At 49.7% G+C, this 27077-nt stretch overlaps 1 protein-coding gene across 4 annotated transcripts in view; it reads left to right on the top strand.

The window, feature by feature from the left end:
• The window catches only part of LOC105488380 (potassium two pore domain channel subfamily K member 9), a 108954-nt gene extending 84292 nt beyond the window's left edge, over nucleotides 1-24662 (top strand). For 2 of the 4 annotated variants that reach the window (XM_011752373.2, XM_011752377.2), the window contains exons 2-3: nucleotides 6567-7137; nucleotides 12971-13435. In XM_011752373.2, coding sequence (XP_011750675.1) covers nucleotides 6567-7137; nucleotides 12971-13268 — 869 coding nt within the window. In that variant the 3' untranslated portion in view covers nucleotides 13269-13435. Of the gene's footprint in view, nucleotides 1-6566; nucleotides 9241-12970; nucleotides 14307-23902 lie in introns of those variants that run through there. The other 2 variants (XM_011752375.2, XM_011752376.2) reach the window with 2 other exon arrangements.
• Nucleotides 24663-27077: the final 2415 nt, after the last annotated feature.

Genomic DNA, 27077 nt, shown 5'->3' on the forward strand with positions numbered 1-27077 from the left:
TTCATTTTTTTCTTTTTTCTGTGTTGTTAGCCAGCTGTAGCAGAGAGATGAAGGCTGCTTCTCTGCAAAGCCTCTCCCAGGACAGATCAAAGAGACCCACTAAGTATATTAAAGAGGCCATGAAAATCAGGCTGGGCGATGCCGTGTCTTGGGCAAAGCTGCCCCCAGCCACCTTGGGCCCTGGGCTTAGGGATTGGCTGGGACTTCCAGGCAGGCCTGGGAAGATGGAAGTCGATTGCACAGCGAGGTGTCTGGGGACACCATGTGCTGCCTTCTCCTCCATGCTGGGCCCTGGGATCTGCACAGCTGAGTCAGTGGGCTCTGCTCTCCTCGGGAGCTCATGGTCTGGCCTAAGGTGGCCCAGGCTGTGACTCCCCAGCAGAGCCAGTCAGTGTCTGGATAGGTGAGGAGTACAGCCTGTGGGTGCTGTCCTGGGAGCCCCCAGCCTTCCACCAGGGTCTGGGGCTGGAAGAGGCACCTAGTAACCAGCTGAGAAGGCCCTGTGGAAGCAGGCAGGCTGTCAGTCCCCTTGGGCCCAGACATCGTTGGCTGCGGATCCATCTGGGCACTTGGGGGCTGGAAGACCTGACCCCCAGGGCTGCGTACCAGCCTGAGGTGAGGCTCAGTTCAGAGGCTGCAGGGCCCAGCTCTCGGTGAGGGACCCATGAATTTGGTCAATTCTGGGTGGGGCCCGGTGAGGGGGCCGATTCTCATTCCTCTCTGATGCACGTCCTATGCCCCGTTTCACAGAAGAGGAAGCAGAGGGGTCCTTCCAGAGTGCTCAGGAGTCATAGTGCACAGTGCAGAGCCAGCTTTTCTAAGTGGGCGTTGTCATTTTTACAATGACTGTCCCCTTTCCAGATCTATCGGGCAGGAACCCCATCACCAGCCGGCCCTGTGGAGGTGGGCGTCACCGGCCCCCGGGTGTCGGTTGCCTCTGACTGTGGAGGTGGGTAGGGTGAACTGGAGGTTCTCTTTCAGTACTGGCTTCACTTAGCAGGTGACCTAGGATGCTCCAGACCCCTGGTGGGGCACCACTTGAGGAGTTGGTTCCGTGTGCTGGGACATGGGGCTGGGCTGAGCTGGGGGTCTTCCTGAATCTCCTTCACTACTCACATCTACCCACCCTGCCTGGTCCTGGGCACTGCCACCTGTCGGCAAAGCTGAGCAGGCCATGGAAGGGCAGGTGGGTGGGCAGACCAGGACCCTGGAGCCTGAAGCACTGAGTGATGTGGGGGCCAGCCGGGCCGAGGAAGCTGGGACAGGCACTCGACTGGAACTAACTGTAAGCTCCTCCAGGGTCCCTGAACTATGCCGGCATCCTGGAATCTTGGGAAGGATGGTGTCAAGGAGCCGCTGCTGCGTGAGCAATGCTGGAGGCCAGATTTCAGGCTGTCAGTGCTGTCTCTGTCAGCAGTGCCACTGTGGTTAACCTCACACCCAGAGGCCTGACTCCTGGCCATCCAGGTCCCAAAGGCAGGCATGTCTCTAACTCCGCATCCCCTTAGACATCAGCAAAACAGGCGGTGAAGCTCTGGAGATGAGCAGTGTGGGCTGGCTGTGTCCCTTGTGTGCAGGGGCTTTGTACCCTGTGTGTGGCCTTTGCATTCCTCAGTTGGTGGGACTCTGGCTTGGGGCTCTGGCTTAGGGCTCCTGCTGTTGGCTGGGTGCCTGTAGGGGGTGCCAGGCATTGGGTTGGGTAAGGATGATGTGGCCTCTTGCAGGGCAGCTGTGAGTTGATCCAATCTCCCTCCTGCAGCCTCATCTTCCACATCTGTAAAGTGGTTCGAGTGACTGAGGCTGCTTGGCTGGACCTCGCCCGCAGGCTGCGGCGCCCCTCTGGGAGTCCTGGTTTCGTTATCTCTACCTTCGGTGCTGTATGTGTGCCTCCTGAATTTTGTGCACATCCATTTCAGAAGTCTCATTGCCAAAGGGACGAGTGATCCCTTTATGACGAGGGATAGGGTGGCCAGCGGTAGGTGGGACTTCTGAGGTTCTGTCACCTCTGTGGTCCTCAGATGGAGACGGTCACCCCTTGTAGTGCCTGGTGGGTGTGGGGTATTATAGGAGCCTGGAGTCCTAGAGGGAAAATCCACATGGGCGTGTGTGGTTCCTGAACTCACAGGTGGGGTGGGAGGTGACCAGGAACATAGCCCAGGGGTCACTTGTGGCCTTTCCACATCCATGCCCCAGCCTCTATCTGTACCTGCTCGTGTTGGGTACAGGCTGGCTGGAGCCCCTTGGGAGATTTGCAGGAATCCCCTGTGCCAAGAGCAGGTCCCGGGCACAGTCAAGTCTCTGGAGTTGTCTGAATGGGTAACATATGAGTTGATGAATGAATACGTCTTCTGAGCCCCGGGCGGCGGGTATTGGGATATGTTCATTTGCAGATGGGAAAAAATAGTCTTTTAAGACTTGAGTTGTCACACAGGTGCTGGGGGAATGTATTAGATTTGTACCTCATTCTCCCCTTAGGAAGAGCTTAGAGGCCATCTTCTGTGTCATGTATCCAGCATACAGGCATTTTCTATGTTCTTTATTGTATCTTCTACATATAACCTGTAGACATGGTGTGTGCTACTAAAACATACATGTGTGCAGTCTGCAGCATATACATAGGTATGGCACATGCACAGCCTGTGTCATGTGTGTTCTATAGGCATACACACTGCATAGACAATATTTTGCTAGTGAATATGGGTATGCTGTAGTTATGAGCCTCTTGGTCTAATCTATCTGTATATACTGTCACATGTGCTGTTATTCTACACATTAGGTTCCAAGTATATACTGTGTGTATTCTGTATGAAGTCTTCATGGATGCCATGATACAGGTATTTGGGAACATCTGACATGTGGACTTAATATTTGCAGACCTGTTTGTACACAGTACCTGCAGTGTTCTATCATAAACAGATGTGTGAAACAGACCCAGGGGAGAACAGAGGGAGAACAGAGGGAGAACAGGGTCTCTGCAGGAAATACAGCTCTCACACTGAATGATTAATAAATGGGCTATTGATAAATTCTTCTTGAACACATAGGCAGGGTTGGGGGGCAGCAATGAGGGGTATGTGGAACACCAGTGGAGAGCTATTAACACACCAACGGTGCAGTTCTTGGAACTTGTGGAGAGTAGCTGCTGTGAGCCTGCTGGCAGATGCAGCTTAATTGCCGAAGTCCTCTTCCCTTCCTCTGATCTACTGGGGCTGTCCATTGGATGGACCCAACTGGAAACCAGAGGGCAAAGGGACACTTGCTGTAGCTCCCACGGTTGAGAGCAGGCTGTGGCTGGGAACACCTGAACAGGACCAGGGAGGATACCCTGCACCGCCTTTTTCCTCGAAGGCCTGGGGAGTTCTGAAACTTGTCTCTCGCTTTAGAGGGAATGGTCCTGTTCCCCAGACCACTGGGCCCCCAGGAAATGTGTTAATGTGGAAGACCCCCGAACCTCAGTGCTGTTCATCTCCCATACTCTCTCATGCATGTATCTTACCAAGGGATATCATCGATGCAGTGGACCAGTGAGAAACACGGTGTCAATGATCAAGTGTTTTCATGCTCTAGTAAGACAGCAGAATTGACATAAGCCTGAGACAGGACATACCAGTGTACTGCTGTCCAAGCCCTGCCAAGGCAAACTGCTTCTTATTTTTACTAGCAGGAACAGAAGTCAGGGTGGGGGACTGTGGCACCTGGTATGCAGTTTTTGACCCAGAAAATGCTGTGTTGACTTCTTCTAGTAAATATATCACATACGGAACATTACCACTTATTAAGTTTCCAACAACCTTCTGTTATTCTCCAGCATTCCAGCTGGCTTTTTTTGTATCAGCTCTATGGGTGAGCTATATGGAGATAGAGTAGGATTCCCACCCCTGCAATCTTTTATATTTACCCTACTTGTTTGCCAAGATGTGCCTTCTTTCCTGAAGACCTAAGTTTCCATCTGGTGTCCTTCTCCCCAGACAGAGCAGCCTTCAGTAATCTTGTTGTACAGATATGCTGGTACTGAACTCTGTTGGTTTTGCTTAATTTGAAAATGTCTTTGTTCTGCCTTTCTTGAAGGATAATTTCTCTGGATGTGGAATTCCCAGTGAGCAGTCTTAGTTCTTTACAGCCGTGCTTCCACTGCTTCCTGGCCTCTGTTGCTTATGTTTAGAAGTAAGCAATATTATGTTGCTGTTTCCCTGTATGTGGTATAATTGTTTTTCTCTGGCTGCTTTCATTATTTTCTGACTTTAAGCAGCTCGACTCTGGCGTGTGGTTTTCTTTGTATTTGTCCTGCTTGGGGTTCACTGAGCTTCTTGAATCTATAAGTTTGTGTCTTTCATCAAATTTAGCTTTTTTTGAGATGAAGTCTTGCTCTGTCACCCAGGTTGGAGTGCAGTAGCGCAATCATGGCTCATTGCAACCTCCGTCTCCTGGGTTCAAGTGATTCTCCTTCCTCAGCCTCCTGTGTAGCTGGGACTACAGGTACATGCCACCACACCTGGCTAATTTTTGTATTTTTAGTAGAGATGGGGTTTCACCATGTTGGCCAGGCTGGTCTCAAACTCCTGGCCTCAAGTGATCCCCCTGCCTTGGCCTCCCAAAGTGCTGGGATTACAGGTGTAAAGCACTGCGCCCGGCCTAAATTTGGCTACTTTTGGCCAATATTTCTTCTTTTTCTTGTCTCATTCTCTTTCCTTCTGGGACACCTTTTGATATTGCCCCACAGCTCCCCCAAGGCTTTATTTTCCATTTTTATTCCTCTCTGCTTTTCACATTGGATAATTTCAATTGATATATATATACTTTTTTTTTCAGCTTTTCTCTTTCCCTACCCTGTCCTTTCTGGCCTAACTTTGTCACATCATCTCTTCTTTCGTAAGGACTAAGGGGTGTCAGAGCTCAGTGCTAGCTGGGATTGAGGGCCAGAGAGGATGGGGAGAAGGGCTTCTGGAGGCAAATATGTGATGTTATTTCTCAAGTGACAGTTTGGCCCATGGGGGTAGGTAGGTCATGGCACATATTTGCACCACCAGAGACAGGCAGACTGAGCCACAGGCAATGAAGCCCTGATGGAGAAACGTGAGGTAGAGCAGTCAGGGGCAGCTTCCTGCAAGAGGCAGTGGTAGAGGATCCTGGGGTCTGGTAGATCCCTACTGTGTATCAGACTCTGGGCTAGGAGCTGTCTGATCTCGGCAGATCCATACAATGCCACCTATCCCATGTAACAGATAAAGACACATGGGTTTGGAAAAGCTTATGGAACCCAAGGTAAAGAAGCAAGCTAAGTGACCATGAACATGTGACAGGGTTACGTCCAGGAACTCTGTCTCGATGGGCAGGATTTTAGATGTTGGAAGACCAGGTACATCCCTCAAAAATTTCAGTCCAAATATTGTCCATGATCCAGGTTTTTATTCTGGGTAGTGTTAGTGCCACAGTTTGAACCTACTGAGTCCCTTGTTCCTTCTGCTGTATTGGGAAGAGCCCATCCTGGTTCTGACGTTGTCACTGACCAGCTGGGTGACCCTGCAGCTGACTTCACCTATTCAACATCATTGCCTTCATTTTGAATGTGAGGAAATAAAGGCTTCACTTGGATTCCCTGCAGCAACCACGCAATGAAGTTGCATCAAGAATTTCAAAAGTACTTACACACATAAGGTCTTTAAGGGTTGTTTCCTGATTTCTATCCAGGCTCCATTCATAGAGTGGTGCAAATGTATTCATTCCTTTATTAAATAGTTTACTTTCTAGGTATGGGGGAATACAGCAGCGAACAAAACATTTTAAAAATATGCCTTTGTGGCATTTATGTCTCACTCCGCAATCGCCTCTCTTGATTCAAAGTCTCTGCTTTTGAGCCTCATTCTTGGCAGTTGAAAACTCTGGGCTGAAATCCCAACTCTGAAGAAATCAAGCTACCCTGCTATTAAGTAACTCACTCAGTTTTCTTGTCAGTGAGGTTGGAATCATTATGGTTGTTTAGAGGCTAGAATGAGGTGATGTGTGTAAGAGGATTTAGCACTGTGCCTGGTCCATGGCGGGTATCATCCTTTGAAAATCTACTCTTCATGCCAATCCATAGTGGACATAGAGAGGTTTCTCCTTTGGGCTTGGTACTTTGAGTTCTCTTAGTAGTGAATCTGCTTTTATCTTTTTAAAGCCTTTGTGTTGCTCCAAGGTGGCACTGGAATGCCCCTCCATCCCCTCTCAGTGGCATATCACAAGTGACCTTGATTCTTCCTTGTTTTTCTCTCCCCTTCCATCCCAGGTTGTAACATCCCCAATCCCCTCCCTACTGAAATGTTCCTACCTCCAGTGCCATCCCCCAACCTCATGTGACTTCTAAGAAACTGGCTCTCCTTTGTTCTCCTCCCTCCAAGATATGGCCATGCCCTTCTACACTGCAGAGGAAATTCCCCCAGTTCCAGCCCAACTGAAGCATACCAGGTCCCCCTGCACTGCACTGCACCAAGTCGACCTCTAGACCCCTCCTCACCTCTAGACCCCTCCCCAACCTCTAGACCCCCTCCTCACTTGTTCTCCCTGTTCTTCTCGTCCCCTCCCTACAGGTTATGGGCACGCTGCACCTGGCACCGATGCGGGCAAGGCCTTCTGCATGTTCTACGCTGTGCTGGGCATTCCGCTGACGCTGGTCATGTTCCAGAGCCTGGGCGAGCGCATGAACACCTTCGTGCGCTACCTGCTGAAGCGCATCAAGAAGTGCTGTGGCATGCGCAACACTGACGTGTCCATGGAGAACATGGTGACTGTGGGCTTCTTCTCCTGCATGGGGACGCTGTGCATCGGGGCGGCTGCCTTCTCCCAGTGTGAGGAGTGGAGCTTCTTCCACGCCTACTACTACTGCTTCATCACCTTGACTACCATTGGGTTCGGGGACTACGTGGCCCTGCAGACCAAGGGTGCCCTGCAGAAGAAGCCACTCTATGTGGCCTTTAGCTTTATGTATATCCTGGTGGGGCTGACAGTCATCGGGGCCTTCCTCAACCTGGTCGTCCTCAGGTTCTTGACCATGAACAGTGAGGATGAGCGGCGGGATGCCGAAGAGAGGGCATCCCTCGCTGGAAACCGTAACAGCATGGTCATTCACATCCCTGAGGAGCCACGCCCCAGCCGGCCCAGGTACAAGGCGGACGTCGCGGACCTGCAGTCTGTGTGCTCCTGCACCTGCTACCGCTCGCAGGACTATGGCGGCCGCTCAGCGGCTCCTCAGAACTCCTTCAGCGCCAAGCTTGCCCCCCACTACTTCCACTCCATCTCTTACAAGATCGAGGAGATCTCACCAAGCACATTAAAAAACAGCCTCTTCCCATCTCCTATTAGCTCCATCTCTCCTGGGTTACACAGCTTTACCGACCACCAGAGGCTGATGAAACGCCGGAAGTCCGTTTAGGTGTGGGGAGGGAAATGGGACAGAAAAGTCATTTGTCATAGTTGGTGTTAATTTCCATTGGTCCAACTCGTCTTTTCTTATTTATTTATTATTATTGTCATCATTATTACTTTCTCTCTTTCCTCTTTTCTTGGTCTCTTGGTCTCATTTTCCCCCACCTTTCCAGCCAGACAGAGCAGGCCAAAGGGAAATACAGGCCCATTCTCCTCTGAAACTCACATCTGAGCATGAAGCATGGATCTCCTCCTTCCTTCCCAGCAGACTATGCCTTACATTTCTCACCCCACCCGCCCCATCTCTGCAGTGGTTTTCCCGGGACAGATGTGAGACCAAGACCACGGAGACAGAGCTGAGAGGATACCCACCCCAAAGCTGCACACCACGCTCAGAGCCTTCAATCGCCCACCCTTAGTGGTGTCTCTGACCTAACTCCTTTCTCTTTTCCTCCCTAAGGACTGAGTGGCTGTGTGCGTGTGTTGTGTGTGCTTCTGTGTGCACATGTGTCGTGACAAAACGGGAAGTATTAGGTATTCCTTTTTCTTTCCCATCATATATCATAGCCTGCTTTTGGCTGCTTCCAAACAAAAACAAAGACAAAACCCACAAGGTTTGAGATTTATCGTCTTTTGCCAAATCAAGCATGTTTCATGAGCAGTCCTTATCCCTGATGTGTCATGGCCATGTTTTCTAAATGCTAGGTTCTAAATTATATTAAGGTTTTTTTTCGGGGGCGGGTGGGCAAGAAAACCCAGATCATTTTAGCTTGCCAGTTCAAACATTTTTTAAAAAGCATGCACTTTGTTAAACTGGTATACACTATCAACAAGAAAACTAGAAATGGAATAATCCAAAGCCAGTAACATTAATTTGTAAAAGACATTTTTAATTTTGTCACCTCCAGTTCCAACAATTTACCATGCAACTGGACTCGTCAGGGGAAATGGGAAAATTGTTGGAACCCTAGAGTATGTTTTATTTTCCTCTTATTGATGATTTTGTGCAGCACCTACCTGCATAAATAATTATTGTGTTGGAATGCTTGGGTGAGAATGGGTATTAGTATGTGGCTGTGTTTCCTTTTCCTAATGAAAAGTGACAGGGCATTCCTCATTAAAAATACATATCTATTTCAAGAAATATCGTCTCTAATTGCATTTGATTTGTAAATAGGGGAAAGTTCACATTGGTCTCAGGAAGAGTTTAGAGGCAAGGAGCTTTGTCTTGGCCTACTGGGAACTTGCCAATCTCAGGGGACAATTTTGTCTGAGTAGTGTAGAAATTCCTCCCTGCTCTCAATAGGGGATGACCCCAAAGTCATCAGGCTGTAGAATATGGCACATTGGAGGCTCTTATAGTAACAGGATTTAAGGACAGTTTGACCTCCAGATTCACTGAGGGGACTTTAATTTCCCTCATTACCATCCCTGCCATTTTCTAAAAATCACCCATTCATCCATCCTCCCATTCCTCTTTTGTAAACGAAGTTCATGGCTCTTGCATGGAAATGGACCTTGGCTGTGCTCAGAAGGAACACGTTTACTGGCCTGTCTCAAGGCCCCAACGAGATCTCCCAGAAAGGAGGCTTTGCTCCCTAGAAAGAGTAGACCTACAGGATTTCTTAAAGGAGACAACATCTGAATGCCACCAGTCCCAAGCATTTGGGCCAATGGGCTGAAACACTGGAGCATTCAAGACTCCTGAAAAGGCTGTGCATGTACTTTAATGCTACATCCCATGTTGAAATTTCCCCTTCGTCCAGGACACAGGGCCTTCGAAGGAGTCTGCGAACCTCAGATTCTCTAGGCCAAAGTTGACAGTTCTCAACCTTCAAGGTCTTTATTGATTTACTTGTTTTAAGATTTTGTTTTATGGGAGGCCCTGCTTGGGGCTCTAAAATCTGTCCAGAGAATAGCAGCAGTTCTTTTCACTTTTTTTTTCTCTTGGATGAGTTTGTTGACTCTAGGGGGTCAGAGGTATAAAAGCCCTAATGCATTTGCAGAAGGCTTTGCTTCGGAAGAGTGTGCCTGGAATAAATGTGGGATTCTCATGAAAACCTTTGTAAGAGGTGCCTTCAAATGGTTGGGGCGGGGGGTGTGATCTGATCTATGATGACACCAAGGCACTGAGAGGGTGATTTGCTCAGTGTCACAGGCTGGCTGTTGACAGAACTGAGACAGGTGTCTCAGTCTGGAGCCCAGGATAGTCCAAGGAGCTGACTTCACACCACCATGTCCTAACTCAGCCCTTGGAGGAGGGCGCCTGCCTGTTTCCCCACTGGGGGCATGCAGCAGGCCCTTGGAGCCAATTAAAGGGACACCGAGTCCACCCCGCATACAGAGCTGGTTTCCACACTACACTATCTGTGTCAAGTTGGTCATATAGGAGCCCTACTTCTGCTTGAATGCCTCAAGTAACAAGGAGCTTCTCTATTCCCAAGAACTGTAGAAAAACATTCTCTATTCTATAGGATTAAGGATTATAGGATGAAGTCTCTTCTCCTCACATGACCACTGACATAAGTATCTGAGGCAACTTGTAATTTATCTTGGCTCTATTTCCCTCTTATGTCTTCTCTTTGCTACTGGTTTAGCCCTTTGAAGGATGGTCACTGAGTCTTCTCTTTCAAAGTTAAACATCCTTGTTTATGGTCAGTGTTTAGGGGATGGAGGCAAACCTTGGTTTGCTTGGTGATGTTCATCTTTTGCTCAGATGGTCCATCTCTTCCCTACTGTGGTCTGGCCAAGGAGTTATCTAGGTATATCATGAAATGATCTCAGAGTAGGGAGGGCAGGGGCCAAGTTAAAGGTTCAGGGTTCTTTCTTCTCTTAATAAAACAGCGCTAAACAGATGCCCAACTTCTACCACTCAATCAGCATTAGAATCAGATCCTCAAAGCCAGGAGGAAGCTTGGTCCAAAGTCATCTCACTGAACAGCCTTTATTTTCAGAGGAGGACACTGAGGTCCAGAGAAGGTAAACACTTACCTAAAGGTCACAGAGGTAGAATCTAGGTCTTCCCACTGATTTCTCTACCATTTTGCTGGCTAATTCTGTTGCTGTTTACAGCCTTCTGAAGATCTTTTGTTGCTGGGTGATTTTAGTTTCTTAGCCCCAGGTCTTCCTCCCTCTTGCACCTAGTAATTTCTTTCATTCATCCAAGTGATTCTCATACCCTTCTCCCAGTTAACCATACCCATTCAGTAAGGGGGTCAAAGTCACAGCAGGCTGTTTGGATGTAGGGTTCAACTTCTGTTAGAATGAGCTCAGGAAGAGCCACGTGCTACCAGAATCACCCACCATCAGCCCACCATCTAGTACCTAGAAATCAGCATACTTTGTAGGTACTTAGGGATCATCAGTACCACTGCCCACCTTCCTCTTATTTGGAGTGGACAGAAGGTAGAGAGCTCTTAGTTGAAAAGAAGTCAAGTGAGAGTAATATCTCTCAGACCCCTGGGGGCAACACTTGCTAGAGACCATCCTGCTATAATCCTCATTGTACCCATCCTGGGTGGAAAGTGCTGTGTTGGCCTTCCGCCTGTTAGACTCTTATGTAGGACTGAACCCCTCTGGGTTTTGAGATACTTGGTTATCCCTACAGCTAGTATCAGATCTGCTCTTTCCACCTGCACTGCTTCGTCTTGAAACCCTGGCAACAGCCCCTTAAGTACAGGGGGCTGCCTGGCTCTAAATGTGAACCCTCTTGGAAGCATCTGCACGCTCCCACTGTGCATGGCTGATTGGGAGGGGAATGCCTGCATTCAGGCATGGTCACAGCAGCTCATTTGCAGCCCAGGATTCCCCCTGGGTCCATCATCCTTTCAGGAGAGGTGGCAAATAGACTTAGACCACTGCCCACAAAAGCCTCCTTGGGAGGTGCTCATTAAAACCCCACCCATCAAAGAGAGGGAGATTGATGAATCTCAGCTCACCTGTTCCTTATCTGTGCACAGGGCCTTAAGAGAACATCGGGACAGTATGAGAAACTCACAGATAAGCCTAGGCAGGTCGTTTTTCTCTGCCGCATCCGTATCTGGAAGCCAATGGGTCCTGTTTCTCATTGACAATCACTTACAGCTGGAAGCTGGAGGGAAGAACAGGGTTTCTCAGAGGCCTCCCTTGTCTGTGCACATTGGCCGGGAGAGGGAGGTGAGCAAGGAGAAAATGACCAAAAAACCACCATCACTGAGGCTTATGGCTCCATTTCTTTTTGTAATGTTTTTTCAAATGACAGGCCCCAAGATACCCTTTGAAGCCCTCTGCAGAGGCACGTGCCCCCGTCCTATCAGTGCACTGGCCCTGTCATCAGTGAGGCACTCTGGCAAACTGTGACTTTGTTCTGAAAGTGGTATGATTTGGGGTCTGTCCCATGCGGGCCAGCTGCCTGGGGGTCTAAAGTGGGTTTCCTCCAGAGTTGTGGCCAGCACAGGACCCTGGAAACACCCTAGATGAGGACAGGGTGGCAGGCAGGGGACCTGTCATTGTGCTGTGCTCCATTGAGCTCCTGGAAGTCATTTCACTCCCGGGGCCTCTGGGGCTTCCCCATCAACATAAGACAGCTTGGGCAAGATTTATGGGCACTTAGCACAAAACCAATTTGACCCACAAAAGCATTTGGCCGGGATGTTCTGATCCCTGGGCACACTTGAAGCTTGAGCCACCCAGAAGAAAGCCAAAAATCACTTTGTTTGGCAGGGGATGGGGAGCTGGGAAGATGCAGAGGGACCGGCAATAGCAGAGAGCACCATGGTTATCACAAACCAAGGCCACGTGCATTCCGGGCTCCCCAAAGCGCTGAGCATAAATCCATTTTATGTGGTTTTCTCGACCACACCCGATAGAGGCTGCTGATTCAGGAAAACAGGAAGTCTATGACCACTGTCCCCGCCCCACTGACCTATGTTGAAGATCCCAGAATTACAAAGAATGGTCCAATGAGCTTCCCTAGACTTCTCGCCCAGACCCCCCAGCCTCAATACTTTGCCACCCTGCTCCCCAGCTCTCACTCAGATGTTTGGACGACGTGTTGTCACGTCTGCAACTTTTCAGTGGTTCAGCCAGAGAAGAAATTGTCTGCCATGAACAAGTGCACTTTCCTAATGGTGCCATTGTCACACCTAAGAAACATAGCATTCATACAATATTATTGTCTGGAACAATCTGTATGTAAATCCCCAATTGTCCCAAAAATGTCAAGAGCTTGAGTCTAAAATACAACCCAAGACCGCCTCTCACAATTGCTTGTCTTGTTCCAGACTTCCCCTGAATAGGACGTCCCCGTCACCATTTCTGTCTTCACGATGTTGGCATTTTTGAGGAGTCCCGGCCAGGGTCTTGTAGAATAATGCCCCGTGATCTCCTCTGCTTGTTTCCTCAGATTAAGACACTTTTGGCCAAAAAAAACAAAAACAAAAACAAAACAAAACAAAACAAAACAAAAAAAACAGTTGATGTCAAGCAGCCGTGATTTATGCATTTGGTGTTTGGCTCTCTGGGGACCTCTGTGGTAACTGCTTTCAATGTGGATAAATAAGTCATATTAAATGTTGTTTTCCTCTGTCAGGGGAACTAACTGCACATCCAAGAGAGGCGTCCGTGGATGCTGGGTCTCACTGCCAAAGCCGAACACGGCTTCGGGATTTCTGCCTTCTCACGTGGACCTCTGCTGTGCTGGGCGAATGCCACTACTCATTCCCCTAAACACCTGTGGGGATGGTCCAGCTACACATAGATGGGAAGCCCAGAGAAATGCTCGATGTGAGGGTCCCCGCAAGCCAGTTGGGCTGTTTCGGCACCCGCCCCCAAAGCTCCTCAACGAGGAGCAGAGACTGCCAAGCCCTTCCACTCATTCGTCATCATAAAAATGTAACTTGCTATGGCAGCCTCTTGGCCATTAAGGGCTATCCTTTGTGACCTCTGTCCTTGAGATCTTTGCTCTGGCAAGTTCTATAGCCTTCTCAGTGCTGCTATCGTGATGCAGTCTGCCTGCTGTGGCTAAGTAACCTTTCGTTTTGATCAAGATTTGTCCATGCAGACTCCTACCTCTGCGCCTTTCCCCGTGCTGTTCCCACTACCTGGAAGGTCTCCCTGTTGCTCTCCAGCTTTGAGGTGGAGACAGAGCATCTCACACCTCCTTTTGGTGTCTCCTGACCCTTTTGCTCCCTGTTGGACCTGGCAATGTCCTCTTCTGGGCTCCCCTAGTCCTTGTTTTGGTCGTGAGCGACCGCACCGGGGAGCAAACCTTCTGTGGCCCCAGCCACAGGAGCAGCAAGCACTGGGCAGTGCCCCAGAGGCAAGGACCATCGCGAGAATAAAGGCACTGAGATGTCTGGCATCTTGCCCAAATGGCCACTCATCACCGTGATTGAGGCATGTCTTAACTTGCTGAAGTAGAAACAGGGTAACTCAATGCACACCTCTGCACCATCCCTGGAAACCAATCCAGATTTATGAGAAGAAAACTGGTCATCATAGCGTTGGTGATTCAACAGCACCTGCCCGGCAGGGTGGAGCGTGCCCCATACAACAGGGCCGGAAGCTGCCACGCCAGGCGTTTCTCATAAGGCGGCTGACAGGGATGGCACCAGACTACAGGAGCATACTTGCGATGTCACTCTGAAGAAGTTGGGCCCCGTGATGGGAATGTCATCAGGAAACTGGGTCTGCACTGTTTTCTTGTGGCAACACTTCTGGTGGAGGCTGCGAGGGGATGGGGACATGCACCATGAGTGACTCAGGATCCCCAGCCTCTGTGGCCTGGCTCCTGCCCACCCCTAGCTCTGGGGCCTTGAGAGAGGCAAGCACACGCTCTTCTCGCCTCCAGAGAGCAGCGTAGGGGTGTGGATACTGCTCAGGCCCTGGCATCTCGCACGCCTGGGACCAGCCTCTGCCATTCACAGGTGGGTGGTGGTTTTGCCTCTCTGAGCTTCAGTTTCCTCACCTTTAAATTGGAGATTATACATAACCCCTACTGCAAAGGGTGCCTGTGAAGACTAGATGTGATGTGATGACATTTAATGGCACCTGCTGTGTGCCAAGCACCCCGCCAGTGTTCTTATACATGTTTGCATTTCTCATAAAAGCAAGGCCCATGTCTCCCAGAGGAAGTTACTCTGGGGGCATTGGACTTGAAATCAAACTGGCCGGGTGGGGGGGGGAGGGAAGTGATCAAGTCTGGTTGAGGAACTCAGGCAGGGCTTCACTGGGGAAATGGGATTCGGAAATCATTGAGGTGAGCCTTAGAGGAGCAAATGGGTGCTATTTTAGGCAGAGACACAGCACAGGCAAAGGCATGGGCCAAGGCCCGGGAGTGCGACAGTACAGGGGGCACAGATTCCATCCCACCATCAGTGGAATCCTGCCACTCTTGGGAGAGATCAGACAGCATAAATCTCAAGGCCCTCCACAAGCTGGCCACATCCTAAGTCATTCAAGCCATTCTTCTGCTCAAGAACCTTCCCTGGCTCTCTAGTGCCCACAAAGTTAGTTTATGTTAAGGTCCTGCACTCTAACCACCATAGCCTGAGTCTCAGGCTTTCCAGGAGGCACTGTCCATCTAGATGTCCCTCCTGGGTCCTCCCCCCATAATTCATAAAATAGATCCTGGAGTCTCAAACTTGAATTCTGTGGTAGCCTCTTGGTTGGGTGGGGTTGTTTTTCTTTGACAGGTGGTGGACATTAGCTCAAATTTGCATATGGGGAACTTTCTGGAGAAGATCTTGGTCTTTCACTTAAGCATCCTGGGGTCTTATCCTGACAAAGTCTTCTGCCGGTTTTACCAAAGACTAGCATGAAACTAACAAAAGGAAAATGTGGTATAAAATAAGTTCTTACGCTTACTTGGCATGAGGAACTTGTTTCCTGATTGATTTCATGAACAACAGTGATCATGACCCCCTACATCTGTGCCCTCTGGGACTGAAGCCGGCTAAGACCTTGTAGGCACTTGCTCCCCCGACCCCCAGGAGATGAGACCTCTCTGTGGGTCTGTTACCCAGCACAGGGTCCTCTGAGGGTGTCAGATGATCCAGGAGTGCCTACTGTCATGGTGAGTGCTGGTGACCCAGAGGTAGCAGCTCCTGGTAAGAAGCTCTGGGTACAAAGCTGTCCCCATCAGGACTTAGAAATATGAGCTTGATTTTGAAATGAGGCCTCTGGGTGGCGGAAGCTGAGGGAGGGCAGAGGCTGGGGTAAGGGTGGGATGATATACAGGAAAGAAGTCAAGTCTAGGGAACGTGGGTGGAATCAAAACTCAGACTTTCTCTTTGTGATTTGCTGTGTGACCTAGGGCAAGGCACCCCACTCCTCTGGGCCTGAGTTTTCTAACTTCTAAAGGGTCTGGCCAAGCTCCCAAGGCCCACTTCACCCCGCCCCAGTGTCTACTGTGGACAGAACGCCGGTCTGGGGAGGACAGACTGGGAGGACTAGCTGGGCTGACTTCAGCTGCGTTGGAAAATCTGTCCCCCGACACTTTCTGTTGCAAGTGAATCTCAGAGGCTTTATTTTTAATGACATATGGATCCTTAATTAACCAACAGCCCTTTGCAATCTTTGCTTAATTTCTTGGTAGGCTCTCCTCCCGTCCTCACCACATGAGGTACCCTGCTCTAAAGGAAGAGAGCCTTAGCCAGTTGAGCTGTGAGTCATCAGTATTTGCAGAGCAGCCCACAGGCCTGGCCCCTAGAGCTCACCCCTTCCTGGTGAGAGAGAGGCCTGCTCCTGCCCAGCATTTACCTTTGGGCTTGGCCCGAAGCAGCTGTTCCACCCTGCTGTGTCTTCCTCTGGGTTGTCCTCATTCCAGGGTTCTCTTTGCTTCATGGGAGAATATGTCCCCCCACCGCCTTTTGAGGGCCACTTGGCCCAGCAAAGGGCCTTGCCTCCGGTCAGCTCAGCTCGGCTGGGGCCCAGACCTCTTAGACTTGCCTATGGTGTAGCACTGTGCAAGTGAAGATGTTTCTTCCCATTGGCACACTCACTCTTCATGCTTAGTGGTAGGGGAGTGGTGGGAGTGGTGGGAGAGTGGTGGGGGAGTGGTGGGGGAGTGGTAGGGGAGTGGTAGGGGAGTGGTAGGGGAGTGGTAGGGGAGTGGTAGGGGAGTGGTGTGGGGGCACAGAGCACTCCCATTTGGCATATGGGGTAACAGGGCTCAGAAAAGTGGCAAAGCTGGAACTCCAAGTCAGGTGTCCTGACTGTACATTTCCAGGTACCTCTCCTGAAGCTCGAAGGGCGGGACGGGGCGGGACGGGGCGGGACGGGGCGGGTCCCTCAGATTGCCATAAGGAAGGGACATAGATTGGGGCATGTCTCAGGAGAAAGAGGGAGGGGGTGTCATCTCCAGGTCAATCAAATACATGGGCGGGGGCGGGGGGAGTGAGCATCTCACATGGGCAGCAGGCATCAGAGAGGAAGGAGCACCAGGTCAGCCAGAGAAAGATGTGCTGAGTCTGCCAGTTCCTTCACCAGGTTCAAAAGCCCAGCTCTGGGCTCAGCACCGCAGACAAAACCGTAAGCCAAGAGCCATGTTCAGATGAAGCCTTTGTTAGTTATTAATCACACAGAGCTTTGTCCGTCTTTTCTCTATAACAGTGGCCCCCAGAGGGCAGATCTGAGACCAGCAATAGTGGGGTCTCTGGCCTGAAGGGTGGGCTGGTGGACCTGAGCTGGGTACGGCATGCAGTACGTTGTGTAGTAGAATGTGGCTGGAGGGCACAGGCATCCCCCCACCCCGCCCCACAAAGCCTGCAGCAGCCCCTGCACAGGACAGGGCTCTGCGACGGGGGTGGAAGAGCCTCTGTTGAACCCTCCCACACTGCGGTGTGACCCAGGCTGTGGCCGCCTGTCCCAGGAGGTAGATCTGACCGGGAGCTGGAGAAGCACAGCGGTGCTCAAACACATCTGGCAAACATGCCCCCCCGAGCCTTCATTTCCCCGTCTGTGAAAGAAGGATCTGGAAGACAGGACTGTTCTGGAAGGACTGGGGGTGGAAACCCCTGTTCTGCAGATGCTGCTGTGATAAAACATCCAAAACACTGGGTGGGAATCTGCCCCCAGGGTGTGCCTGTGTTTTGTCTGAAGCTTTGCGTGGGACTCACAGGGTGGCAGGGAATCTGGAGTTGGTGGGGAGGCAGGGCTTGTCCTTCTTGTCACCAGCACCTCCCTCAATGTGGTGATGGTTGGTCCTGGCACCTGAAGGGTCCAGCTGGGAAACAGAAGGGGGAGTCAGTTCCTTGGAGACCTCTATGCATCCAGAGAGCAGTGCTTGATTTTGAGGAGGGAGGTCTTGTAAGCCTCAGCCATGAGTCTTTGCCTCTTAAAGTCTGAGCTCTCAGCCTTGCCTCTTCTAGCCACCAGGCACTGGGTGGTGTAGACATCAGGGGCCTTCGTAAGCACCCAACCCTGGTTCCTTGCCCTCCTCATTTGTAGTAGGACCACTTGGCCTTGGCAAGTCATTTTTCCCCTCCTACAAAAGATGAAATGGCCAGGTGAGATAAGAGGCAGGTGTCTTCCAGGCAGATACTGGTGAGGATGAAGTGAGAGTGTAGTCACATACTGGACTGACATTTCAGTGGGGGAATTTGGAGAGACAGGGCCCAGTCTTTCTAGCACTGGGTTGGGTTCCTACACAGGGGCCAGATCCTCTCTCCCAAGGACATCACCTGTTTCAGGTAGACTGGTTCTGTAGACTCCCTCTCCTCTCACTGGAGACTGTCCCCACAGAGCACTTTTGATCTTTCTGATGGATTTTCCCATCAGATGGGGTCTCCTTGATGACTTTCCCATCAGATGGGGTGTCCTTGATGACCCCAGCACTCAGTCCCCTGTGAAACAGATGCCTGGACAGTGGTGTGGGTGAAAGCATGCTCCAGGAAACCAAAGTCCGCTTCTCCCAGATGACACATCTACGAGGCATGAGCTGCTGCAACAGTGGGCCCGGCAGCTCCCGGGGGCCCCTTTGTGCAACTCCGGCTGCTGATTCAGCCGTTTCTCCAGCCACTATTGACTGAGCACGTTGAGCATGTGCTGCCTGTCAGCCTCAGAGGGGACCAGGATGGTGAGCTAGACAATCAAGTCCTTACCTTCACAGGACTAAGATGCCAACGGACCACAGCCTCCCTAGTGCACGGAGTCTAGAAGCAAGGCCAAGGAGCAGGGAGCAGGGAGCAGGGAGCAGGGAGCAGGAATGGGAACCAGAACAAGTCTCAGCAACTGTTTTACTTTCTCACTTGGAATTTTAGAAGTTGGGTGGAAAAATATGATGAAAGGAAAAACACGATTAGTGGGAACCCAGTGAAGCAGAACCCACAATTAACACGATTTCTCTATAATTTGATAGCTCCTCAGAGGAACACACTCCTGAAAAAGGCTAATTATATATTTGTTTGTTCAGCCCACAAATAGCATTTTGACAGCCGTTTTGTGTGTGTGTGGTGGGGGGTGGGGGGGAAGGACCTTGTGAGATCATCTCAGTCCACCTTCTGCTTTATCAGAAATGTCCACTAAATAGACATTGCACTGGGTTAGGCAAAACTGTTGGTTTCATTGATTAAATTTAAATAAGAAAACAGATTAGCCCCACTTGGGAGATTTGAAGATATCAGGTATATCCAAAAACATTGCTGAGGCAACTTGCAGTTAAACAGACACAGGACAGAGATATCAAAGATGAGTAGAATTTAAACCACTGAATTAAGGAGAAAAAACTTCTAGTCCATTCCCAGCAGGCCAAGAAATTGCTGATAATCCCTCTTAGATGTACAGTAATTTTGACTTCAGCCAACTGTGTATCCTTGTACCTGAAAACATCAAAAAGAAAGAAAACTTGTCATGACTCCAGGCATGGAAGAAATTAAGCTTGAATTAGTTTCGAACTCACACCCATCAAAATGATTGGCATATACTCACGGGGTGCCTCCTGGGGAGGGTGGGGTATGGGGATATGGACCCTCGTGCATCCATTTGTGGTATATCCATTTGTGGTATGTGTGCGCATGTGCATTGACTGGATATCTGTGGGTCTTTGGATTTGTGTTCCTCCTCTCCAGCCCCCAGCATTGCTGGGCATTTTTGTGACTGTGCAGTAACGGGACCTGGATTTGGTTCTTGTGAAGATGCTACCAGAGGCCTGCCAGAGCACTCCCTGTGGGAGGGTGATGGAAATCAGGAAAGTTCTAGCAGAAATGGGCTTAATCACCTTGGGACTGTGTGTTCACATTCCAGGAGGATGAAATGGTTGGTCCCGGACACTTAGCAGGGACCCACCTTCCTACCTTGGTGAGTGGGATTTGAACAGGCCCTACTGTGGTCAAGGTGTCAGGCCTTTGGTGGGAAGCTGTATCAGATTTGGCAAAAATCAGCGGTTCAAACTTATCCACAGAGAACCGAATTCAAAAGGAGCCTACTGCTTCTGTTTGTTGTCTTTTGTTCATCTTCTCTGGCCTTCTCTGTCTGCGGAGACGGCACACCTTCACAAATGGCCTTAGAATGCCATTCTGAAGTTCAACAGAATGAGACAACCATCAAGTATCAGATGTATTTATTATTGTCACAGCTTACCTAATATTTAAAAAACCTAGTCACCAATGTTTACAAGTCCTAGTAGACATCCAGCCCATGTAGAGTATGTAACTTACACAAGAGTTTGCATCTTTCTTTTGTAACGAGTGCGGTACGCAGCCCTGTATATATTTTACAATGTCTTTACAGAAAAATCATTTAATGTGGTGTTGTACAATGCACTTTTCTAATTTTTTTCCATTAAAATCTCTATGGCACGTTTACAAATGTATCTTGGTCTTTCTTCACTGAGAAAGGTTGGGCAAGACCTGCTTTGATGCCTTGTCTTCCTGCCTGTAAACCACATTCTGAAAGCAGAGAGCAAGGTCGACAGTCCTGGCCGTATACCCTGTTTGCTCTTGGTCTTCCTCGTTGTGGACAGGCCTGCTTGGAGGCCGTTCCCCTAACAACCTTGGTCAAGTAAGGAATTTGCCTTAAAATACGAGACTATCCTTCTTGGATTTTATGTGCTGACTCAGTTATATTGTGCAGCTTGAACTGGATCCAGGAACCAGAAAGTAGATGAACACCATTTCCAGAAGGCAATGAAACCAAACCAAGAGTTTGACCTCAACTGAACCGAGACCAGATTTGCTGATTTTTGTTTTTCTTTCGTGGCCAAGGAATCTGAGTTAAAAATGAGAAACCATGCTGCCCTTTTTCACCGGTGTGTGTATGGACACAAGAAGGGAAAACGAGGCAGTTAGCAGGTGCTCAGTGTTCTTTATATCGAAGGCAAATCTGCTCCCTCCAGCTCCATAGGAGCTGCCCAAGTACTGGGGCTCCCGAGCTCCACCTGGAAGGCTCATGAAGACAGGTTTAGTCTGGATCTAGGATGGGGCCGAGAAGGTGCATTTCTAAAGAGCACTCAGGTGATGCTGCAGCAGCTGTCCCAGAGATTAATGGGAGATGCTGGTCAAAAGCAGACCATGGCCACAGGTCATGTTCCTGAACCTGGCCACACAAAGCCAGGTTGCTTTTTGCCTGTCTTGGAGGCCATGCCTCCTCTTTCCCTGCTTACCTGCTCAGCTCTGTTTGGCTTCCCCCAGGGCGCCTACCCAGGGCTCATCCAGGAAACAGATGGGCCAGAGCCCTGGTAAGAATTTTAATTCTTAGTGATTGAGGCTTAATTTACATACGGAAAAACTTACTCCTGGGTGTTCCGTTCTCTGCATTGTGACTTGGGGTCTTAAATCCTCTTAAAATGTAAATAAGGACAGATTGCTTTCTCTCCTCAACCCTTCTGTGGATGCCTGGGCTAGAAGCCAGGTCCTTCCTACCGGTCAGCTTTGCTCCTATGTGCGTGCCCGGCTTGTGCTCTCCATGGCGTGCAGATGTGCCCACGTGGCACCCCCACCTGCTGTTCCTTCTACCAGCAGCTCTTTTCACCCCACCTTCTCCCGTCCCAGTGTCTCTGCTCAGATGTGACCTTCTTGGAGGGCGCCTCTCCAGCCTGCTTTCTCCTCTAGCACTGATCACCATCTGCCAACTACTAAACATTTGACATGTCTATTGTGTCTCCTGCAGGGGAGCATGAGCCCCACGGGGCAGAGGGCAGGGACTTTCACTTGCTTTATTCATTCATGGCTCTACCCTAGAGCCACATCTGCAGACAATAGTCCTTCAGCATTCCCCGAAAACCTAAATGATGGGATGAAGTCAGAGTCTGCGCCCTGGAGAGCCAGTGAGGCTCTTGCATCCTTCTCTTCCTCTGCTCCTCCAACCCCAAACATTAGTCTTGTGACCTGCACTGGCCCTGAAGGAGAACTTCCTGGCTCAGAGATGGATCTGAGATCCCCAGCACCCTGACACGAGCTCAGAGAGGCTGTGGGACCATCCAACTCAGGCAGGTCCTGTTGCTAAAATGCATCCTGGTGTCCAGTGGCTCCAAGAATGTGAACTGGGGGATCCACAGCAGGGCTGGCTCTTGGTTTATGACTTAAGGCAATTTCTATTTCTCTTCTCTTTGGAAGAGTTTCTATCCTCAGTGAACCAGGTTAGTGCTTCCTAAGAACTCTGCTTTCCAGAATCTTCAAGGGATAATATGGCTGAATTCCTTTCTTGTCTTTTCTGTTATTTTAGCCAAGGCCCACTCAGCTCAGAGGGACACCCAGGGCAGTCGTGGATGAGGCATTTTCGAGTCCCTGGCTAATCAGTGCAGGATCCACTGATTTTTTTGCTCCCTAATGAGAACTCTGATCAGGACACCTGAGATTCTAACCCCACATCAGCGCCTTCGCCTCTCCCCACCATCCCCCTACTGCTGGTCATTCAATCCTAACACACAGGGGCTTGTGCTGCTACCCAAATGAGGAATGGGGGGCAGTGGGCAGGCAGGAGACTTTGGAGCATATTCCAGGGAATCTTCATCACTGTCATCATTGTTATCACCATGCACCTGTTAAGGGAAATAACGGCCACTTAAAATACTTTTCTGCATATCTTGATTTGTTCCTCCATCATGTGGTTAGATATTTACTATGTTCTGTGCAGGCTACATTTGGGATGGTCTGATGAGAGCTGTAGGAGCACACCACAGCAGGAATACACAGCATACTTGTTGTGAGGTCCCTGAACAGGACACTTGAGGAAAAAGCAGTTATGCTCTAGGGCAACTGAAACCACGGCGACAGAGAGGTCGTGATTGGCAGCCATATGCCACCATGTAAAGAATGTGAGGTTTCAAAGGTTTTACTCTCCCTTTCTGCAAGTGGAAAATCCTATCAATTAAGAGCCACAACAGTAGATGTTCCAGTTTGCAGGTGCCAATTTTCAAAGGAGCTCCTTCGCATGTGAGCACCTCTGTGTTACGCTCTAGAATGAGCAGTATCAGAACTTCTTTGTTTTATGATTCTCACAAGCAACCCAGAGGCGTGAACCCTACTATTTAGTATCCCTGTGTCCTTGGTCACTTGGCTCATCTGCAAATGGTCAAGTAGACGTTATCAAATAAGACATAGGAGATCACCTGTGCTAAGTAGTTCCTATCATCGTGTGGTAGGCATTGTGTGCTAAGTTCTTTTCTGGTAATCCTCAGAGCATCTCCTAAAATGCTTTCCATAGCATCCTGGTCCTACAGGGTCCTCCATCACCCTCCAAAAAAATGTAACAGGCATTGCTGTGTTCTAAGTCCCTTTTGTGCAGATTTACAACCCACACCACAAGATATCTCACAGCATTTACTGTCTTAAAGAAAAATTTGAACTTTGCCAACCTAGGGGGTTCCTGAGCAAATCTGATGAATCCGTTTTCCCCGGAGCACTGGTGGCATTCATCACCAACCCATCCTGTATGCCTGTGGTCAGCAAGGCTGTGCAGCAGCCCCTCCCACCTCTGCACTCTCCAGGTGTGTCAAGGTTGCACTTCCTGGTCCCCTGGGTAGGTGCGGTGATGTAGTTAGTTCTGGCCAATGAATCGCAGGTGAAGCGGCACAGATCACTTCCCGGCTGCAACCTGAACTGTGAGAGCGTCTCCAGGACTTTCTTTTTTCTGTTGCACTGACAGGCAAGTTTCAAGATAGTGGCTGCTAAGCCCAGGTCCTGAAGAGAGGAGGTAAGGTGGGGACTCCCCAGCCGGCCTACGCTGGACTCACACGGTGAGAAAAAACCTTCAAGCCGCTATGTTGTAATGGTTGTCAGCCTATCCTGATTGCTCCACGTTTGTTCCTGGGGACACCGTTCCTCAGGCGGTCAGTGCCTGGCACATGCAGGTTCATGATAAATATGAGTTAATGACTGGCTGACATCATCTTCCCAAACAATTAGAGGGGTCTCTATAGAGGCTCCAACATGCAATAAAATCTTACATCAGGAGCAGGGGGTCTTAATTATTATTGCCCACTCCAGTTTCACCCTCATCCAGGGTGAAATATTTAATCCATAGAGCCTTTTCCATTTAAATGTGATTTTCACTTTCAATTCTTTGTGTTTCCTCCTTAAAACAGGACTGTGTGGGCGGCCCCATCAGAGGACGGCGACAGCTCTCTCCTTCTGTAAGTGAGGCAGTCTCATCCTTCCCTGGATCCTCAGCATCTCTTAACCAGCAGTGGCAAAGGTTGAATTAGAATGGCACCAGCTTCGGATAAAAATCCGGATCTCGTTTTTCAAAACGTGTCTAGAGCTGGTGGCTGTAAGGAACCAATCAAGCCTCAGCTGTGATTCTAATCCTGCCAAGTCTGCCTGAGAGCCGACTCATTCATCCAAAGAGAGAACTGTTTGGATAGAGCTCAAGGTGCATGGCTCGCTGGCATAGCCCAGACAACCTCTTAAAGGCTGGGCCGCAGAGCTAGAAGGTCTGTCACTCAGTTGGGGAAATCGCCTGAGAAGTTCAAGTCCACTGCCTGGCAGCTCAAATGAGTCAGCCTCACCAACCAAGAATCGTGTTGATAAACAGACTCAGAGAGCCCGTGCCCCGTGGGGTTCCCCCATCTGCAACTGTCTCACCTGGTCCCCCTGCAGGGCCCGGCGGGGACTGGGGAAGGTCAGTGCTCCCTGGGGCGGGGACTGGGTCTGTTTCCGGGCTCAGTGCCTCCGAGTCATACAGATGCCAGGTAGTCCTGCTGCTTACCCTTGCTGAACCTCAGGCTTCTCGTGTAAACAGGGCGCTTTTGAGGAATTATTAACATCTCCCTGTGAGTCAAAGCACCTACTGAGATAATGTATGTAATGCTTGTAATAAATGCAGCTATGTGCCAGGCACTCTGAGACACTGCCTTTGTGGTTATTTTTAGTTCAGCTGTATGCGTGCCGGAACGTGTTCCTGTTGGCTGTGCGTCTACCATGGAAAGTGGCTTCTAGCGTGTTTATTTGCCTGGCACCTGCCCCCTTGTGCTGCTCCTTGCAATAGCCCAGACTTGAGCCAGAGTACAGACCCAGAACCCCTTGAATGAAAGGGAGACCTGGTGTCCCTGAGGAAGGGCCCTGGTACACTGCCACACATTTATCCTGTGAATTTTTCTCATGGCCATAGCTGCCTTCAAGAAAGGCTCTTTACCAGGGACACAGTGCACTGGGAGTAGGAGAAAGATCAGACTTTTTGGGGATTGCCAGACCCTGGCTCTGAACTGACACTGATTCCAGGAGACCTGGAATCTAGCAATCAGAGGAGGTGATTATGGAGTGAGGTGATCCACAGAGTTGTAGCTCAGGTCCATCTCAAAGTGGGTATCATGGGTCTCCCCAACTCATCCTGTGGCTGCTGACCAAGTCATGGAATGCATCCTTGGAATAGACACTCAGCAATGGGCAGAACCTGTACACTGGTAATAGACCTCACCCCCAGCCAGGACTGAGGGTGGACCTTCACGCAGGCTGAGCTAATTATGGCAGTGTGTCCTCTGGGCCAGGGCTGGCTCTGGGGACAGACTCCAGTCACAAATTGACCACTTGGAGCTCTCCCTATTCTTTCCTAACAGGAACTGGATGGAAGAGCTTTCTGTCCCCGAGGCAGGCTGGCTGGAGGGGATGAAGCCAGCATTCAAGCATCTTGTAAGGTCTAAGAGTCCTTAAGTCCTGGGTGAAATCACCCCCATGGCCAGATCCACCCCTGTCCCCTCTACTGGCTAATACAAGCTCATCAGTTTTTAATAAACCAGGTGAGCTTGGATGCAATGACAGACTCTAGCACCCTGACTCATTGTAGGGGGAATCTTCTATTCTCCCCTCCAAATCCCTCTCCGCCTTTATCCACTCTGCCCTGTGTCCATGGAAACAAACCTGTGTGGCTTCCATGTAGGCTTGGTCAATGCGGAGCTCTGGCAGGAAGTCAGGAGGTTGGAGGAAAGAGGGAGGGAGGATTTATTCCCTTTCCCCTGTGGCAACTCTGTGGTCTGGATGTTTTCTAAAGCAAGGGCCTCAGCCTCTGCCAGGAGGCCCTCTCCACACTGTCTCTGGTTTCCAGGTTCTGAACTGCCCTTTCTTCCTGGCCTAAGGAAGTGAGTATTGGGTACGGAACTATCCTTTACTATTTCCTTATACTCTGCTGAGCTTTGGAAAATAGTCCCTTCATTAAAGCATCCACAAATTACCCAGCCAGACTCTGCCATCTGTGTCCTGGTGGACCCTGCCTGCTGGACACACTGCACCCAGACAGCCTGGACTAAGTGGACAAAATGTCATTATGATCATCACTAGAGCATCTCATCAGGAGAACGAGGTACAAGTCTTGGCCCAGGCAGAGATCTTGGGAAAGATAATGTAACCGATCTAGGAAAGGAAAGTATTTTCTTAACTTAGGAGTGAGCATTGCTCTATCACCGTACAATGTGCGCTGGGCACCCTCTGATGCCAGGTTTCCTACTGGGACAATCCCCCCACCCCAAGGAACGGGCCTCCCCAGCAAGTGAGGATGGCCCTACTATGAGGGAAGAAATCTACAGGTCACCCCATATCTCATTTTTTTATGGTCCATTCAACATCAACTCATCCCTTTCCTGGAAGCAGTTCTAAGATCCAAGTTTCCCGCCCACCGCCCCCCAATCAAAACTTAATTTTTATTGAAGCATGACATACACTCTGGAAACATGCACCTCTATTGAGATTTGTCCAGTGGGCACAGGGTCCGGGGAGCAGTGGCACCTTCGTGGAAGACAAAGGCATTCGTTCACGCACTGGCACAGCTTCAGGTCACAGAAGCACAGGTTAGGGAGGGTTGGCCCTATTTCTACCTCTTTGTGTCACCTTAGTTGAGCTCACCTGTGCACTGTACAACCGGTACAACAATGTATGGCAGCCTTTGTTTTGAACACCAGATACATTAAAAGTTATTATGCCAAAGGCCATGCAGAAGAGGCCAAATCAGAGACCTTGGTACTAACCAAAAGTTGTACCCCAAATAGGCTGGAGTATTACCTTGATGGAAGGCAGATGAGCCCTATGGGTATGGTTAGTACATGCCTAGTCCCTTTTACACAAAACCATATTTATCTAAGGTGGGCTCAATTTTGAGACTTCTTAAAGATCCATCTCATTTAGGAAAGTTATTGAGAGCTTATTATAAGCCAGATACTTTAACTCTAGGGACTCAGGATGTGAATATTAGATACACAAGTGCGTTTGAGGAACTTATAGTCCATCATGGGGTGAGAAAAAACCGTAACAGATAATTATACCATGTGTTTG

This window comes from Macaca nemestrina, chromosome 8 (assembly GCF_043159975.1).
Source record: "Macaca nemestrina isolate mMacNem1 chromosome 8, mMacNem.hap1, whole genome shotgun sequence".
NCBI classification, from domain to species: domain Eukaryota; kingdom Metazoa; phylum Chordata; class Mammalia; order Primates; family Cercopithecidae; genus Macaca; species Macaca nemestrina.